The following is a 14781-nucleotide window of genomic DNA, read 5'->3' as shown; positions in this document are numbered from 1 at the left end:
CACAAATTTTGATAGAATACTAAGACATTTATGTGATAATATAAAAGGAAATGTAAAGAACATTTTGAAATACCCAAAAAGGAAAACGTAAAAAACAAAAAGAGACGGAGGGAGTAATTGTCAAATTAGCTTACCATTAGAGATGCTCTAAGTGACATAACCCCATGAACAATCCATAGATCCTTTTATAAAATTACGTACTCGTATTAAATTTTGACCATTACCACCATTTATTACCATCCAACAAAAAATGACAAATCTCCTTACTTATGAATAAAGTAAATGGTTAATGGATAATTAATTGAATATCAAATACTTCGTATGTTATAGTTCTCCCAAAAATTACTTTAGTCAATTTCCTCTGTCAATTACGAAAAACTGTCCCGTACTATTAGAAAAACTAAATTGTGGACAAAGGGAACAAAAATAAGTAGTTTATGACTATATTTTCGGTTGCATACAAAGTCCATGACAAAGTAAAATAAACCAAAGTAAGAACTAAAAATTTACATTTCCCACACCCAAGAAAAAAAAATGTGAAAAATATTAGTGCAAAACTATATTATAACAATGATATGAACTTATCATACTAAGATAAGACATAGCATATATGAATGACAAAGATTACAAAAACAGAGAAGTAAGTTGGAAAAGGAAGTGATGTAAATGCAGCACCAGACTCATAGAAGTAGTAGTATGGATTAGGAGGGGAAGGACCAGCTGGATCTATAACCAATGGAAATGAAACTGATGGACTAGGAGGAGGATGATTATAACTTCCCCCACTACTACTCTTCGGCGAGCCACTCGAGGACGAAGGCGGCGATGGTGGTGGTGGTGGTGACGGCGGTGGATGTGCCGCCTTTGGAGAAGGTGGCGGCAGGTAACCTTCGGATGATGGTGGTTGTATTGGCAGTAGTGGTGGAAGGTCCGACGATGGTGGCAGGGGCGGTTGGATGGTTTCCGGTGGTGGAGGTTTAGCGGCCCGTGGTGGGGACAAAGGGAAGAGTGGTGTGAGGATTGTGGGGGTGGATGGTGATGGTGGTGGTGGTGGTGATGAAGAGCAAATGACAGGGCAACTGCCACACTCACTTATGCAGAGCTGCCCTGCAACAGCTGCGGCCGGTGGGCCCGGTGGCAGTGGAAGTGTAGTTTGATCAAGGCATGATATGTTTGTAGTAGCAAGTGTTATTATTATTGCCAATGTTATTATGGCTAGTTTGATGAGCCTCATGTTTGGAAGTGCATATGTTTTTCTAAGGCATAAGGAATGTAGGAAGATATGATTTTGGTGTTTTATACAAACGTGTGAATGGGTGCTTAATGTAAAGTTAGGAGCTTTAGATGCTTCTTGGAAGAAAGGTAAGGTATATTTGTTTAAACTTTTGGCTTTTGACGTGTAAGAAATCCTGTATTAAGGAATAGGTAAGGGGGGCAAAGAAAAAACTCGATTAGCGATCCTTAAATATCCAGTGTAATCGTTGTATCAGTGACATTGTGTAGCCCATTGCACTTTCAACTACAAAAAATGAGGCAAATTTCTTCTTTTTCATTTGAAAATATTCATATTTTTCAGGGATTGTGAGAGGGTCGTACCGCTAACGTGGTTTGAACTTTTTGGCTTTGATGTGTATTGTGTAAGAAACCCTATATTAAGAATAGGTAAGAGGGACAAAGAAAAAAACACGATTAACGATTCTTAAATATCCAGTGTAATCGTTGTGCCTGTGAATTGGATAACATTTCACTTTAACAACAAAAAATGAGGCAAAGTTTTTTTCTTTTTTATTAGAAAATATACCTAATTTTCAGGGATTGTGAGGGGTTGCACTGCTAACGTGGTATAAATGTGTGAAATTTTCCGGCTACCAATACAAATGGAGCATTATCTATTGTTTCACTCATGCTGTTTTTACAGTTTTAAGCATAAAGTGCTAATCCAGTTTATCTCCACATAGATAGTGGTCAATTCATATTATGGAGTATTCTTTTCCTCACTATGTTGCCTTAAACTTCAACTTTATGCTTTCTTCAAGCTTTAATTATACTTTTCTTGCTGCACAGAAGTGATAATCCCAAGGTTTCTGACCATAATACCTTATTCTGATACAGCTTTTTTGGGCTTTTGTCCGCTCCAGTGTTATCAGGATAGAATTACTAAACAATCAAAGCCTTAGCTAAGTAATCATTAACATAAACGTAATACTCTGATACTAGGAAATGTGACAACTTTTCCCGTATAATAAGAATTCGTATAAACGACTATTAATTTCAGACAAATTAGTAGTTTTTAGGACCAATAACAAAACCAAAACTGCAATATTCTTCCCCTGACAGATTTATGTTTCAGACTTCAGACAGCTTTAATATCTGGCCGAACACCAAAATACTACAAGAAATTAAATTATCTGAAGAAAAAAATAGTTATCCATTGCAAATTTCATATAGTTTAAACAAGAGCCAAAGGTCTAATTACATTCCACACGCTGTTCCTGATGTATTATCAGTATCTTGTTACAGCAGAAAAGAGTTTGAAGTCTGAAATATTCTACGAAAGAAAGGAATAAAGGACGATCGTGTAGGAATATATGCATAAAAAGAATCAAAAATTATTCATTCTCCTTCACTTTCGAAGCATGGTATGTTACAAAAACAACCCCCCATGTATATAAAGCCTTAAATTTCATTTACAGGATCTACATTTTAGAAAGAAACATGATAAATTATATCAATGTTCATCTTGTATAGATAGTTAATGTTAATAATTTCACCAGTGGCTGATGTGGCCTCCTTCTACATGCTTCCTGAAGAAGTTAAGGGACTTTCATCTGAGCTTTGTGACGGCGTCCAAGGAATGCTCCTTGTTGACCCCTGATCATTCATCAACATCAAAACAATTACATTATCATCAGTACTTTTCATTTACATTTCTTTCTTGCCAATACCACAGTTCCAAATAACATCATTTATTAAGATAATACATGACAATCAAGATAGATAAAACACAACTCAGTTTTTCACTTGTAAATCATATTAATGAAAATGCAACAAGCAATAACCCAAATTTTAAAATATGTATCCTCAATTTAGAAGGTAGAAAAAAGAAGGAAGAATAAGTTTTGAATTGAAATAAAATATCACGGGGTATTCAAACCTGCAATATAGAGGGCACTGATCTGCTGAGCCAACATCAGTTTGTGGATATTTTCTGCGTGAAACACTTATAACTTGATTTTAAATAGGAGAAAAATGGATAGCAGGACATGTTGTCATTCTAGGGAGACAGGGAAAAGGATCATCCCCGTAAACTAAGGTATTTTGCGAACAAGAAAGATATTAGACACACGAATAACAATTTGAGGCATCCATATTAAAAATAAAAAAATAAAAAAAAAACAAGTTTGAAAAATATAAGGAAAGGACGGAGTAGGTAGGTTAGTTACCTGGCTAGAATTTGATGATCGATGATGTGAACTTGATGAAGAACTTTTCCCAGCCTTGGCTATTGGTGAGTATGTTGACCTTGGGCGTGGAACTGGGTTGTGAATTCTTGGCTGATAAGCGTAATAATTTCTGGGATCTTCAGTCATCCCAAAATCTTTAAGTCGATTGAGTTCTGGCAACACAACAGTAGCAAGATCTGGGCGGTCCCTTTTCCTAAGCTCGGAACATTGTAAGGCCAATTTCGCAAAGGAAAGAGCTTCTTCAATTGGCCAGTCATCCACATTCTGGTCAAGTACTTCAGAAAAAGTTCCAGTATCAATGGCTCGTTGAACATGATGACTGAGACCCATTGCAGGTTTTGCAGTAATTATCTGAAGCAACATTATCCCAAGAGAGTATATATCAGATTTAGTTGTCAACATTCCTGTCTGTTGATACTCAGGATCAATGTAACAGAATGTTCCTGCAGCAGAAGTCATGTGACATTGTGTGACACTATTTGCTACAGATGGTGGAACCAATCTAGCTAGACCAACATCACTGATTTTGCTCACATAATGGCTGTCTAAGAGGATGTTTGCTGGCTTTAGATCACGGTGTACAAGGGGTTCTGGTTTTGCCTGGTGGAGAAATGTAAGGGCAATTGCAATCTCAGCTGCTATTTTGAATCGGATTCTCCATGGAATTGTGGGGGTCCCACCTCTTCGGAGGAGCCTGTCCTCTAAGCTTCCATTGTTCATGAATTCATAAACCAAGCAACCATACTCAGGGCATGCTCCTAGGAGAAGAACCATATTTGGATGTCTCATGCTGCTTAGGACCTCAACCTGACATCAAATTGGAAAAGAGAGTAACCAAAACTAATTTAAGCATACTCAATCTAACATTATATGTTCACTTTATTATGCTACTTTTAGGACACTAAATATTCCAACATTCACAAAATTGTCAAAATAGTAGTTACAGAGGAAAATCCTAAAGGAACACGCCATGAGTCTTAAAACATCGTCCCTACTCCCTAACGACACTTAATAACAGGAAATTCATTGAATTGAACAAATCATGTGAGCCAGTGAACCACATATACCATGCCATCTACCAAGCCGCAACATACTTCCTACTTTTCAACACAGTTGCACCATTTTCACTTTCACGTTTCCAACGCATAACTTTGACCATTAAAAGTTGATATGTTAAAAATATACATTGAGACAAACCCAATAAAATTTTACATAATAATATTTGTTTTTATTTATTAATGGAAAGTTATGGTCAAAGCCAGTGAATAGTGCCAAAAGTCAACATGGTGCAACTATTTAGAAACGGAGGTAGTATATGACAAGGTATAGGATGGGTATAGGAAACAAAAAGTTAGCTTAAGCAAGTCAATATCATTAAAAGGAAGAGGGCAACTAAGATCGACAGCCTTCCCTTGGAAATTTTCTTCTATGAATTCCAGTTTAGCATAATGGTGATAAGAAACAATGAGGAAGTAAAATCAATACTCATACATTTTAGCTTGAAAGAGAAAACACATAAAAATTATATTACCTCCTGTTGGAACTGCTTCCTTCCTTGTGCAGCATCTGGTCTTAATACTTTGATAGCAACTGGTGTATGATCCAGTATACCTTGATAAACAGGTCCATATCCACCTTCACCAACTTTAAATTCTGCGGAAAAACTTCCAGTTGCAACTTCTATCTCATCAATGGTATATTTCCTATACCTTACATCATTATGAGCTAAAGCATTCAATGCCCTATTCTTCTCCTCTGCTTCTTGCTTAGCCTTTGATTCTGCAAGCTTTCTTTTCTGTGCTTCTTTCTCAGCTAACCTTTGTGCCGCTTCAGCAGCTTCTATAGCAGCTCTGCACTTAGCCTTCTCTATCTCAACAATTGCATTACTAGAGTCACCAGAATCCTGTGTATGCTCAAACTTCCGGAGTTCTTCCATCTTCCAATCAGTAAGCTCTTTAGCCTGAACAAATTACCAGAAACCAAACTGTTAAAAAAAAACTCCCTATTTTTCAGTAACGAACAATATTTTACATTCAAGGACACAGGGCTAACTATCACCTTCTGCTTTGCTGTGATTGCTTCTTTGCAAGCTGTGCTGTACATATCCATAGTTTGCTTCAACTCAAGCCTTAGACGTCTCATTTCTGCCTCAAGATCATTCTGCAACACAACACAACACAACACACAGAAATCAATTACAATTACAATGACTGGTTTTACTGGTTTATTATTTGTATAATCAACAGAGTACTTACAGGTGAGTGAGTGTGATCCCTTCTTGGAGGACCACCAACAAAAGAAAAGTCTGAGTCTTTGGCTTCAATATCAAGCATACTACGGAATGGAACTTGGTCCAGATTATCAGCATCATCGGATAAGGAAATGCGGTGGGTGGAAGTTCCAGCAGCAATGTCAATATTTTCCATTGATGACGAACCTTTCCAAGCAGTACCGAACACGGTTCCTCGTCGTCCAGCCCTACTTCCATCACCGTTTCTGTCCCAATATCTTCTGTCAGATCCACTGACGCTCGATGCTCGGAAAGAAGGTGATCTGATCTCAGTGAAGAAAACAAGTTTATCAGACCTTCTTAAAAAGGCTACATGAATGAAGCATGTCAGGAGGCCATCATAAAATGACCCTCTTAAAAAGGTTAGACTAATAATCTAACTGTATCAGACCATATTTTCACAATTTGGAGAAGTTCATGGTAAATTGCGGAGTAGGTTCTGTTAATACAAATTTTGTAGTTTTAGTTCAGGAGATTTTGCAAGGAACTGACTACTTTTGAGCAGAAAATTAATGGCATAAATTATATTAATTAGCTTGATTGATGAAGAACACAAAAGGGATACAAAAGTAGTGACTTGAGGCCACCAATCTCCAAGTTTAGTGACTTGAGGTCACCACTCTCCAAAGCCTAACCTTTACCATATTCTCAACATGCCTCTCATAACCTAATGTGCCCTTATTTATAAACCATTCTACTACACCTACCTAATCTGTCTTCTACCTAATATTACTCACTACCTATTATGCCCTTCCCTTACACTTTAAAAGAAGAAACAAAAACTCTAAACTTACTATGTATTGCAAGTCACTAAAATGTTTAAAACTAAAGTCTACACATCATTAGTCGTGGCGTAAAACAATATTTACCCTTTCTTCACCATTTAGATTCAGAACCAAGTATCGCAAATTTTGAAGATACGAAGACTATTTCTTGAAGACAGAAAAAAAAATGTAAAGATGTGACCGCAAAAAAGTTGGTCTTCCATGCATAACTAGTAATAGCAGCACATTCAACTGACCTTGTGTCTTCCATAAGTCCATGTTCGCCTGAAAGTTGATGTGTTAATCCAAGTGAACATGAAAGCTTAGGAGGAGTAGGCGTATTGGCAACAGGACGCTGTGCTGACCGTACACTGAGTACTTTCGCCTTTGCAATCACATATACAGAACAGAAGTCTGGAGCAAATTTGGTCACATGACTAGGCACGTCAGGCTTTCTAAACGTTCTGTAATTAGCAATAATACAGTTTCAGGAACTAGGCTTGTAAAAAAATGATTTTCTTCCTTTTAAAAGAGACAAGATATGTAACTGACTTCACAATAGCATTTCTTGAGCATGCGCCAACAACAATGTTAGTGATGAAGTTGCAGTTTACATAGTCCAGGATAGCCCTAGCTATGTCAGAATCTTCAAGAACAACCTCTCTCACTTGAACCTGATAATAAGAATCAGTTATTATGATCTTTAATTTGTTTCAACGCTATACTTAAGATTTCACAATTTGTTAACGGTAACAGCTAAACATTTGCTAAATGTACCAGAATGTTTTACATGCAATCATGCAATGACTTTCATATAAAATTTGCTCTACTTACATTTACTGGTTAAATTTCTGACTGTATGCATATATCTGAAACCTATATATAGAGATAACCTACAGATTAAAAGCTGCACAAGAATTGTCGGCTTGACCCTTGAGGTACATCAATTTTATACCTAGGATTTTCGAATTAAGCATGTTCACCAACAAAAGTTTTCTGTTAACATATATAATTATGACTATATCTTTAGTTCTTTACACAAGCACGACATATAATCATGACGATCATCTTTGTATTACTGATTACTTGAAAGTTGGAACAGAAAGATCCAATGTTGGTAGCGGTTATCAATCCATAAAGATATGTTTCCCAAATGGTACTTGATGCCTCTCACTATGTATACATCTCCATAACATTGAGAACATAGAAGTCACTAGGATGTACATGTAACTTCAATAAATATTTCTGCATTTCATAATATGGTGTTTCAGTTTAAAGACCCCAAATTTACAAAAAGAATGTTAATTGACTAGAATGCATTCTCAATGTTGAACGAAACGGTGATAAGGAGAAACAAGAAGAACAAAATTGAACATTTTGCATTCTTTTTCTACATAAGTAATTCATATCATAGAAACAAAAGGTATACATCCTGAGTTATGAAACAGATTGAGTCACAAATAATTAAAGAGTGTTGCGTCACAAATACATCTTTGATTTGCCCAAAATTGACAATCAACCAAAAACATCCCAAACCAAATTTCAGATAGCTAACATTTACCTCATGCCAAATCATACACCCATATGGCATAAGATTGATGACGACATCGTTCAAACTTATAAAGGTGAGATGTACATATCCCAGATACTATAATTGTTTCCTATGATTCTACGAACAATATACCAAGGAAGTGATTAATGGTAACCTAGACGAAATACATAAGCTAAGTTTGTTGAGTAATTACCGATTTGCGAGCACAAAATCCACGATAAGGGATGAAGATATGTGTTGGATCAACTTCAATACCGGACATACCTACATCAAAAAATCCACTGTCTGCAAGAAAATAAAACCCAAATCAAAGATGCGTCATTTATCACAATAATTCCGAACAAAATCAGAATCTTCATAAAGGGTTAGTTCATAATAAAATTCCCATATCATATAATATGACATCATATCATATCATATGGTATTCGACATTATTTTACCAACAAAAAAAAAAGGAGAGGGATACCTACGATTTCTCTGCTTAACATGAATCAAGATGAGGAAATGGTTGCCCGACAAAAGATGTTCAATTGCCCATTTCACCGCATATTGGCTATGCTTATCCTTATCAATGGCGACCGCGGTACAGTTGATGGGCAACGGTGTCGATTCGTCTGATAAAGACATGCCCACCAACTGTTTGTTAAAATGCCGCTGAGAAAACCAAAACTTTCCGACGGGTTTGGGAGGAGATAGAAAGAATTGAAGAGAGAGATTGAGAGAAAAACTTTCTGGGTTTTCGCCTCGTTCCCTCTCTTACCCCAATTTTCCTTTCTTCTGTCTGATATTTCTCGCAAGATATCTCTCTCTTCTCTTTCTGCTAACGAAAGCGTTTGGCGCGAAAATAACGGAATCCTAACTAACTTTTAAACCCTTTTATCTTTTGAGTTATAGCCAAAGAAAAAATTGAGTAGCTTATTCGGGAAATCTATATGGTTTAATTTTTACCCTGCTCTAGAATTTTCTCATTTCCCTTGGATTTGTCATTTATTTTTACTTTTATTTTTACTTTTATTTTTATTTTCATATTAATGGTACAAAAATTTGTTAGCCAACCTCTACATACTAAAAATAACGATAAAAGATAATATCGACGAGTCATTATTTGATATTAATCGTTAGCAATCTTAATCAATAAGAATTATTAGATTAAAATACCTTCAGTATATTTGAAATATATTTATTTTCAAAATAAATCACCATAAATGTATAATCATCCCCGTACTTTAGCGGTTCATATTTGGTGAGAGTAATGTTAAGGGTATAATCCACATGTTAGTATCGGACTAATTATCCCACGTTGGAAAAATAGAAAGAGATTGACTAACATATAAGATTGTTGGGCTAACCCACCAATACCAACTGAGCAATTGCTTTTATGATAGAGCCCCGTCAGACTTATACGCGGTCAATCTCGTGTGATCAGTCTTGTTGGACCCAATAAAAGTACTTTTACTTTACGAAGGTTAAGGTTTCTAACCTAAGGGTTGACGAAAAAATTAAAAAAATTAAAAAAAATTCGGAAAAAATAAGTGAAAATAGAACGCACCCTTATTGATAATCATCTTTTCGTTCGATAACTTTTTGGTAGGCCCCTGCCAAAATAAATGATATACTTCTATAAAACTCGTGATTCTTTTATATTTATAATAAATAAATAAATAATCTATTAATAGTCTACACAAACCTGGGAGAGTAGTTTGTACTACAATGATGTGATATTGTGATATGAGAACAAAATCTCTTGAAGATCTGTGCTTTTATTATTGCCCTTAGGGGTATATCGGTTGCTTACTAATAAGACAAATTGTGAAAGGTGTAGTTTTTTGCAATTGGTTTGGATAAAAAAAAATGAGTTACTTCCATTTTTATGGTCCATTGTAAACCATTTAAAATTAAACATTAATTATTTGTTTGTCATTTAAAAAACAATTTCTTGAAAAACATCGAAAGGTTGAGTTCGGATATAGCATTTTTTGTGTGCGAATAAGTCGCAACGGCAGGGATGAGAGTCGATCACAGATTCACCTGAGATCGGGAGGAAAGCTCTAACCAACTGAGTTATCCCCCACTCTATGAGTTCAGATATAGCTAGTTCAAGGGAAAACATGTAAAGGCAAGAGACTCGTGACTTTGTCCTCGTTTTATCTCTTTCGCTCTACTCTAAAAAGCGTATGGCGCATATTCAATTCGAGAACAAAAAAACAGAAAATGGAGTAATACTAATGCAATTGATGGCTTTGAATTTATATATTGAAATAATTTCTTCATCATTGTTATAGATTGATGAGAAAAGGCCAATACAATACAAAGAATTGAAGTACATCACATTAAAAGATCGTATTCGTTGTACAAGGCTCCCGCTATTTAACACATGGTTTGAAAAAGGTTCAGAACTATGCAGTCTTTTCTTTATTTTCATAAAGTGGCGGTTTCCATGAATTGAAGTACATCACATTGATACAACAAAAAGAACATGAACAAAGTACAAAATCCCTGCTATCTTGACAACAAGTTTGATGTATTTGATAAATTCATCCAATGTTTCCTTAACACCAGCAATCATCCTTTGCTCCACAAAAACTTCTTCGGCTGAGCCGATGATATCTTCTTCATTCACCCAAGCAAAGAATCCGCAAAATCTGCACTTGTAAGTCGGCCTTCCTGGGTTGCTCAAAGTATCCGACATTCTAATTTCAGATATTTTCGGGGGATTGCAACAACAAAATGTTACTTTGATCCATTTCAAGCTTCCATCCTGAAACATTCTGTTCGACGAAAATTGAATTTATTTTATGCTACTCTCGGTTTCAAAATACTATAATCAATGATAACAACTAGGTATGGGCATTGATCCATGACCCGACCCGACCCAGGCCCGGTTGGACCTGGCCCATTTTAAAGGGTTTGGGTCTAATTATTTGAGACCTAGTGGATTTGGGGCAGATCTGGATCCATGTATTTAAAAACGGGTCTGGGTCTAATATTTTCAGGTCCAGATCCGGTCCAGATCCGGCCCATGAATCCGGTCAATTATTAGAAATAGTTTAATTAGATACATGCATGCATTAGTATTTTGGCACTAATTTGAGAAGTGTGATATTTTATATATTGAATGTGAATATGTAATGGTAAATGACGGTTAAATTAATAGCGCGGAAAAAATTTCTAAGACAAAAATGTTAAAAATAAAAAAAAATAACACTAGACCCATTTTTGACCCGAGACCTGGATCTGGTATGGGTCTGAATTTTTCAGACCCAATGGATCAGGGGCAGGTCTGGGTCCGCATAAAAAATATGGGTCTGGATCTCACCAGATCCGACCCAAATCCGACCCATGTCCATCCCTAATAACAACCTAATAAAGATTCTAACATCAATGCAAGTTAAACCTAACTACGCAACCCATTGAAATTTAACAGGTCAAACTCATTAGGAATAAAAGTTGTTCCCCCATTGTAAAAGTAATAATAGTATCAAATAGAGTACAAATTACCTTGTGTTAAAATCGTCAATAGGTTGTGGTTGTTCAACCGTAGGTTGAGGTTGAGGTTGAATTGCAGGTCCAACTAAACATGGAAGCCTATTAGGAGAAGCAGAACTACTTGCAAAAGGACGCTGTGCTGATCTTAGATTTGACAATTTCGACTTTGCAATCACATACACAGAACAGAACTCTGGTGCATACTTGGTCACGTGGCTCGGCACGTCGGGCTTTTTGAAGGTTCTATAAGAACTACGGGTTGTTAGTACAATATTAGTTGTTCCCAAGTATATATATTTAAAATTAGATTTTGACCCGTACAATGCACGAATTTTATTAAATTATTTAATTATTAAATTAAAATAAACTCGTATATCAATTGCTATTTGCATGGAAGACATGACAATAGAAATAGCATATAATACAAATTGTACTCTACATGTAGTTGTCGAAGAGATTTGTGAAGGAAATCTACATACGTAGTACTATCGATAATATGTTTTCTTTTGTAGTATACGGTGTACATTGTGTCCCTAAGCTATAAAGTAACTAACATACAACCCTTATTAAGTAAGGAAACGCTAATCTAATTAATTCACAATATCCAAATAACACGGGTTACTGCTTTTTTTTTTTTAAGAAGAAACTACACACTACTATTTGCACAATTTGAAACAAAATATTAATCTCAGTGTTTGAAACATTAACTCCTTCTGCGTTGGTGTTGTAAGCACGAATCATTAAGGGTGATGGTGAACGAATTAAAACTAAACATTCATACTATTTGAAGAAGGAAGAAATACAACTTTGCTAAATGTTTACTGAACTTATTTTGCACTCTACACAAAACAAAATCTCATTGTTTAGACTTTTGAGGCTGGTGAGGTTATAACGGCCTGATTTATACAAGGAAGTAAAAAGAGTCGCATAGTAATACTTCCTCCATTCTTTATTAAATGACACAATTTTTTGTCACGTTTGCCAATGCAATATTTCAACCATTAATACCTTTTATTATCAATGGTTAAAAATTATAAAAGTTTGATATTATAAAACTATAGGATGAAACGATTATAACAAGACCCCACATGACTATATTTTTTGTTAAGTATAAATCACAATTGATGGTCAAAGTATATTATATGAATAGTGCCAAAAATACAATTGTGTCATTTAAAAAAGAATGGAGGAAGTATGATTCTACTACGTATATTATTTCGTGTCAATAAAGAATTGTAGTAGCGTTATATAATCCTTTATTAATATCTTTTATTCATCTTATTACCTAAATATTCAAAAAATCATCTTTTATATAGATGGTTAGATGACAAAAGCCCAACCCGGCACGAGCACCAAAAAAACACGGCCCTGTACGGGCACGAAGTCGTGGGTCGAGTCTGGGCCTTAATTTTTTAGAAAAAGCAAGACAAGCCACAACATGACTCGACACGACACGACAAAGCACGCTAAATTTAGTAAAATTAGCCTTAGGCATGACGGCCCGGCCCGGTACGAAAGCCCTTGGGCATGGGCCCTGTTTTGAACTTTTCGGCCCAGCAAGATACAATGTGGACCTAGCGTGGACCCAACCCGGGTAGGCCCACGGCCCATGGGGTCGACCCGAATCCCGACACAGCCCGACGCACGACCATCTTTACCCACACCATTTGCAATATTCCCTCATTTTCTCTTACTTTATTCAGTTTTTTACACCAACCCACATTTTTACACATTTCTCTCACCTTATCTATATTTTATTATATTTACTCACCTTTATACACACTCTTCGTCTTTTGTCTTACTATTTGCACAAATAGTAATCGTAAATATCATATCAAAAGGGCAGTATAAAATAGAAATGGTATGCAAGTTATGAAACTGACTTCTTAATAGCATTTCGAGTAGATGCACCCATAACAATGTTCGTGATGTTGTTGTTATTCACATAATCCACGATGGCCCTAGCTACGTCAGCATCGTCAAGAACAACTTCTTTCACTTGAACCTGATCGATTAAAAATAATAAAGTATAATGCTAAGAACAAGTTTGTTGTCATTTTATTTTTTGGATTTCTGATTTTCAGAAAACAAGAAACAAAAATATAAAAATCACGAAACTAAGTATATACAAGACCTTTAAAACATATAGAAATGAAATCAATTACCAAATGTAAATTTTGCTAGTAATTACCATTTTGCGAGCGCAAAATCCTCGATAAGGAATAAATATATTTTGTATTTCAGGGTCGAGACCCTCCGTAACCCCATCAGTTCCATTAGCTACACACAAAAATACAGGAATTTTTTTTTTATAAGCATACAAAAATTTAAACGTTCAATGCAATACTCCATCCGTTTTTTATGATTTGTTACATTTGCCTTTGCATGACACTGAGCAACTATCGACCTTTAATATCGTTAATTCATGGTAAAATTCATTTTTTATAGGCGTATGCTCATGAATGATCCGATACAATCAATGGCGGATCTTAGTTAGCATTGGGTAGGCCCGAGTCCCCGATCAGAAAATTTTGTAGTGTATTTTTAGTTACGGGCCCCTAAACTTTGTGTATAATTATTATACTCCGTAATTACATAGTATATTGCTTAAATTTTTCTAGATCTAAAACTGTTCAAGATCCGCCACTAAATACAATGCCCGTACAGATTAATCATATTCTATGACCTTGGACATTATCCACCCCCCAAAAAAAAGAAAAGAGAGGGATACCTACGATTTCTCTGCTTGACATGGATTAAGATGAGCATACGGTTGTTGCACAAAAGATGATCAACTGCCCATTTCACGGCGTATTGACTATGCTTATCCTTGTCAACCGCCGCCGCCGTAGTGTTGATGGGCATTGGCTCCAAATCATCCGATAGTGTTAAAGCCATGCCCGGCCCGGCCCGTCCACCAATTGTTTCTCTTTCCTTTGGGTGGAGAAAAAAAAGAAACAAGGGAAAAGAAAAAGTGAAGAGTGGAAGAGAGGGAAGAAACATAAATTAAGGTGTTTTGGTTTCGTCATCTCTCTCTGTTTCTTTGCTGTTCATGAAATTTTTTAAACGCGGGAATAAGCTCTTAAAATAACTTTTGAATTCTAGGCTGTCAAAAACAAAACAAAACAAAAATGAATTATTTGCCTTTATCCATACCCTTTTTTGACAGATATAATTTGTTAAAAAAAATAGGAATAATTTTACCACATTGTGTAAAAATAAGAT

The 14781-nt window shown here is 35.7% G+C and overlaps 3 protein-coding genes across 7 annotated transcripts; all 3 read right to left on the bottom strand.

Moving 5' to 3' along the window:
• Window positions 1–418: 418 nt before the first annotated feature.
• On the bottom strand, window positions 419–1275 carry LOC110795875 (proline-rich receptor-like protein kinase PERK2). The gene has a single exon (XM_022000909.2). The coding sequence runs from the start codon at window positions 1232–1234 to the stop codon at window positions 590–592; it is 645 nt and encodes a 214-aa protein (XP_021856601.2). The 5' UTR covers window positions 1235–1275; the 3' UTR covers window positions 419–589.
• A 1290-nt stretch (window positions 1276–2565) lies between these two features.
• On the bottom strand, window positions 2566–9034 carry LOC110795872 (U-box domain-containing protein 52). 3 transcript variants are annotated; one of them, XM_022000904.2, is made up of 10 exons: window positions 8541–9034; window positions 8264–8355; window positions 7071–7192; window positions 6776–6982; window positions 5720–6017; window positions 5523–5624; window positions 4996–5424; window positions 3444–4271; window positions 3155–3208; window positions 2566–2871 (listed from the first exon to the last, which is right to left on the bottom strand). In XM_022000904.2, exons 1-9 carry the CDS (start codon window positions 8695–8697, stop codon window positions 3191–3193), a joined length of 2253 nt encoding a protein of 750 aa, XP_021856596.1. In that variant the 5' UTR covers window positions 8698–9034; the 3' UTR covers window positions 2566–2871; window positions 3155–3190. The 3 variants fall into 3 exon arrangements, with proteins under 3 accessions (XP_021856596.1, XP_021856597.1, XP_021856594.1); XM_022000905.2 differs by lacking the exon at window positions 3155–3208 and having other exon boundaries at window positions 8537–9032; XM_022000902.2 differs by lacking the exon at window positions 3155–3208 and having other exon boundaries at window positions 8541–9032.
• Window positions 9035–10305: 1271 nt separating this feature from the next.
• LOC110795874 (U-box domain-containing protein 52-like) lies at window positions 10306–14661 on the bottom strand. Of its 3 annotated transcripts, none has more exons than XM_056842454.1 (5): window positions 14288–14661; window positions 13748–13836; window positions 13440–13561; window positions 11569–11808; window positions 10306–10838 (listed from the first exon to the last, which is right to left on the bottom strand). In XM_056842454.1, exons 1-5 carry the CDS (start codon window positions 14307–14309, stop codon window positions 10523–10525), a joined length of 789 nt encoding a protein of 262 aa, XP_056698432.1. In that variant the 5' UTR covers window positions 14310–14661; the 3' UTR covers window positions 10306–10522. The 3 variants fall into 3 exon arrangements, with proteins under 3 accessions (XP_056698432.1, XP_056698426.1, XP_021856600.2); XM_056842448.1 differs by having other exon boundaries at window positions 14292–14659; XM_022000908.2 differs by having other exon boundaries at window positions 11569–11799; window positions 14292–14655.
• Between the last annotated feature and the right edge of the window lie 120 nt (window positions 14662–14781).

The sequence above is a fragment of the Spinacia oleracea genome, chromosome 1, assembly GCF_020520425.1.
Source record: "Spinacia oleracea cultivar Varoflay chromosome 1, BTI_SOV_V1, whole genome shotgun sequence".
Classification (NCBI taxonomy): domain Eukaryota; kingdom Viridiplantae; phylum Streptophyta; class Magnoliopsida; order Caryophyllales; family Amaranthaceae; genus Spinacia; species Spinacia oleracea.
Note: the sequence above shows the minus strand (reverse complement) of the source record. Positions and strands in the feature narration are given on the sequence as shown.

Bases quoted from the DNA above. Each gene is read 5' to 3' on its own strand.
- LOC110795875 (XM_022000909.2), bottom strand. From the start codon at position 1,234: ATGAGGCTCATCAAACTAGCCATAATAACATTGGCAATAATAATAACA.
- LOC110795872 (XM_022000902.2), bottom strand. From the start codon at position 8,697: ATGTCTTTATCAGACGAATCGACACCGTTGCCCATCAACTGTACCGCG. The intron at 6,018-6,775 runs GTCAGTTGAATG...CACTGAGATCAG, and splicing joins GGACTTATGGAAGACACAAG to ATCACCTTCTTTCCGAGCAT. The intron at 2,872-3,443 runs GTAACTAACCTA...ATGAATGATCAG, and splicing joins GATCATCAAATTCTAGCCAG to GGGTCAACAAGGAGCATTCC.
- LOC110795874 (XM_056842448.1), bottom strand. From the start codon at position 14,559: ATGTTTCTTCCCTCTCTTCCACTCTTCACTTTTTCTTTTCCCTTGTTT. The intron at 13,562-13,747 runs GTAATTACTAGC...TTAATCGATCAG, and splicing joins GATTTTGCGCTCGCAAAATG to GTTCAAGTGAAAGAAGTTGT. The intron at 10,839-11,568 runs GTAATTTGTACT...TTCGTCGAACAG, and splicing joins ATTGACGATTTTAACACAAG to AATGTTTCAGGATGGAAGCT.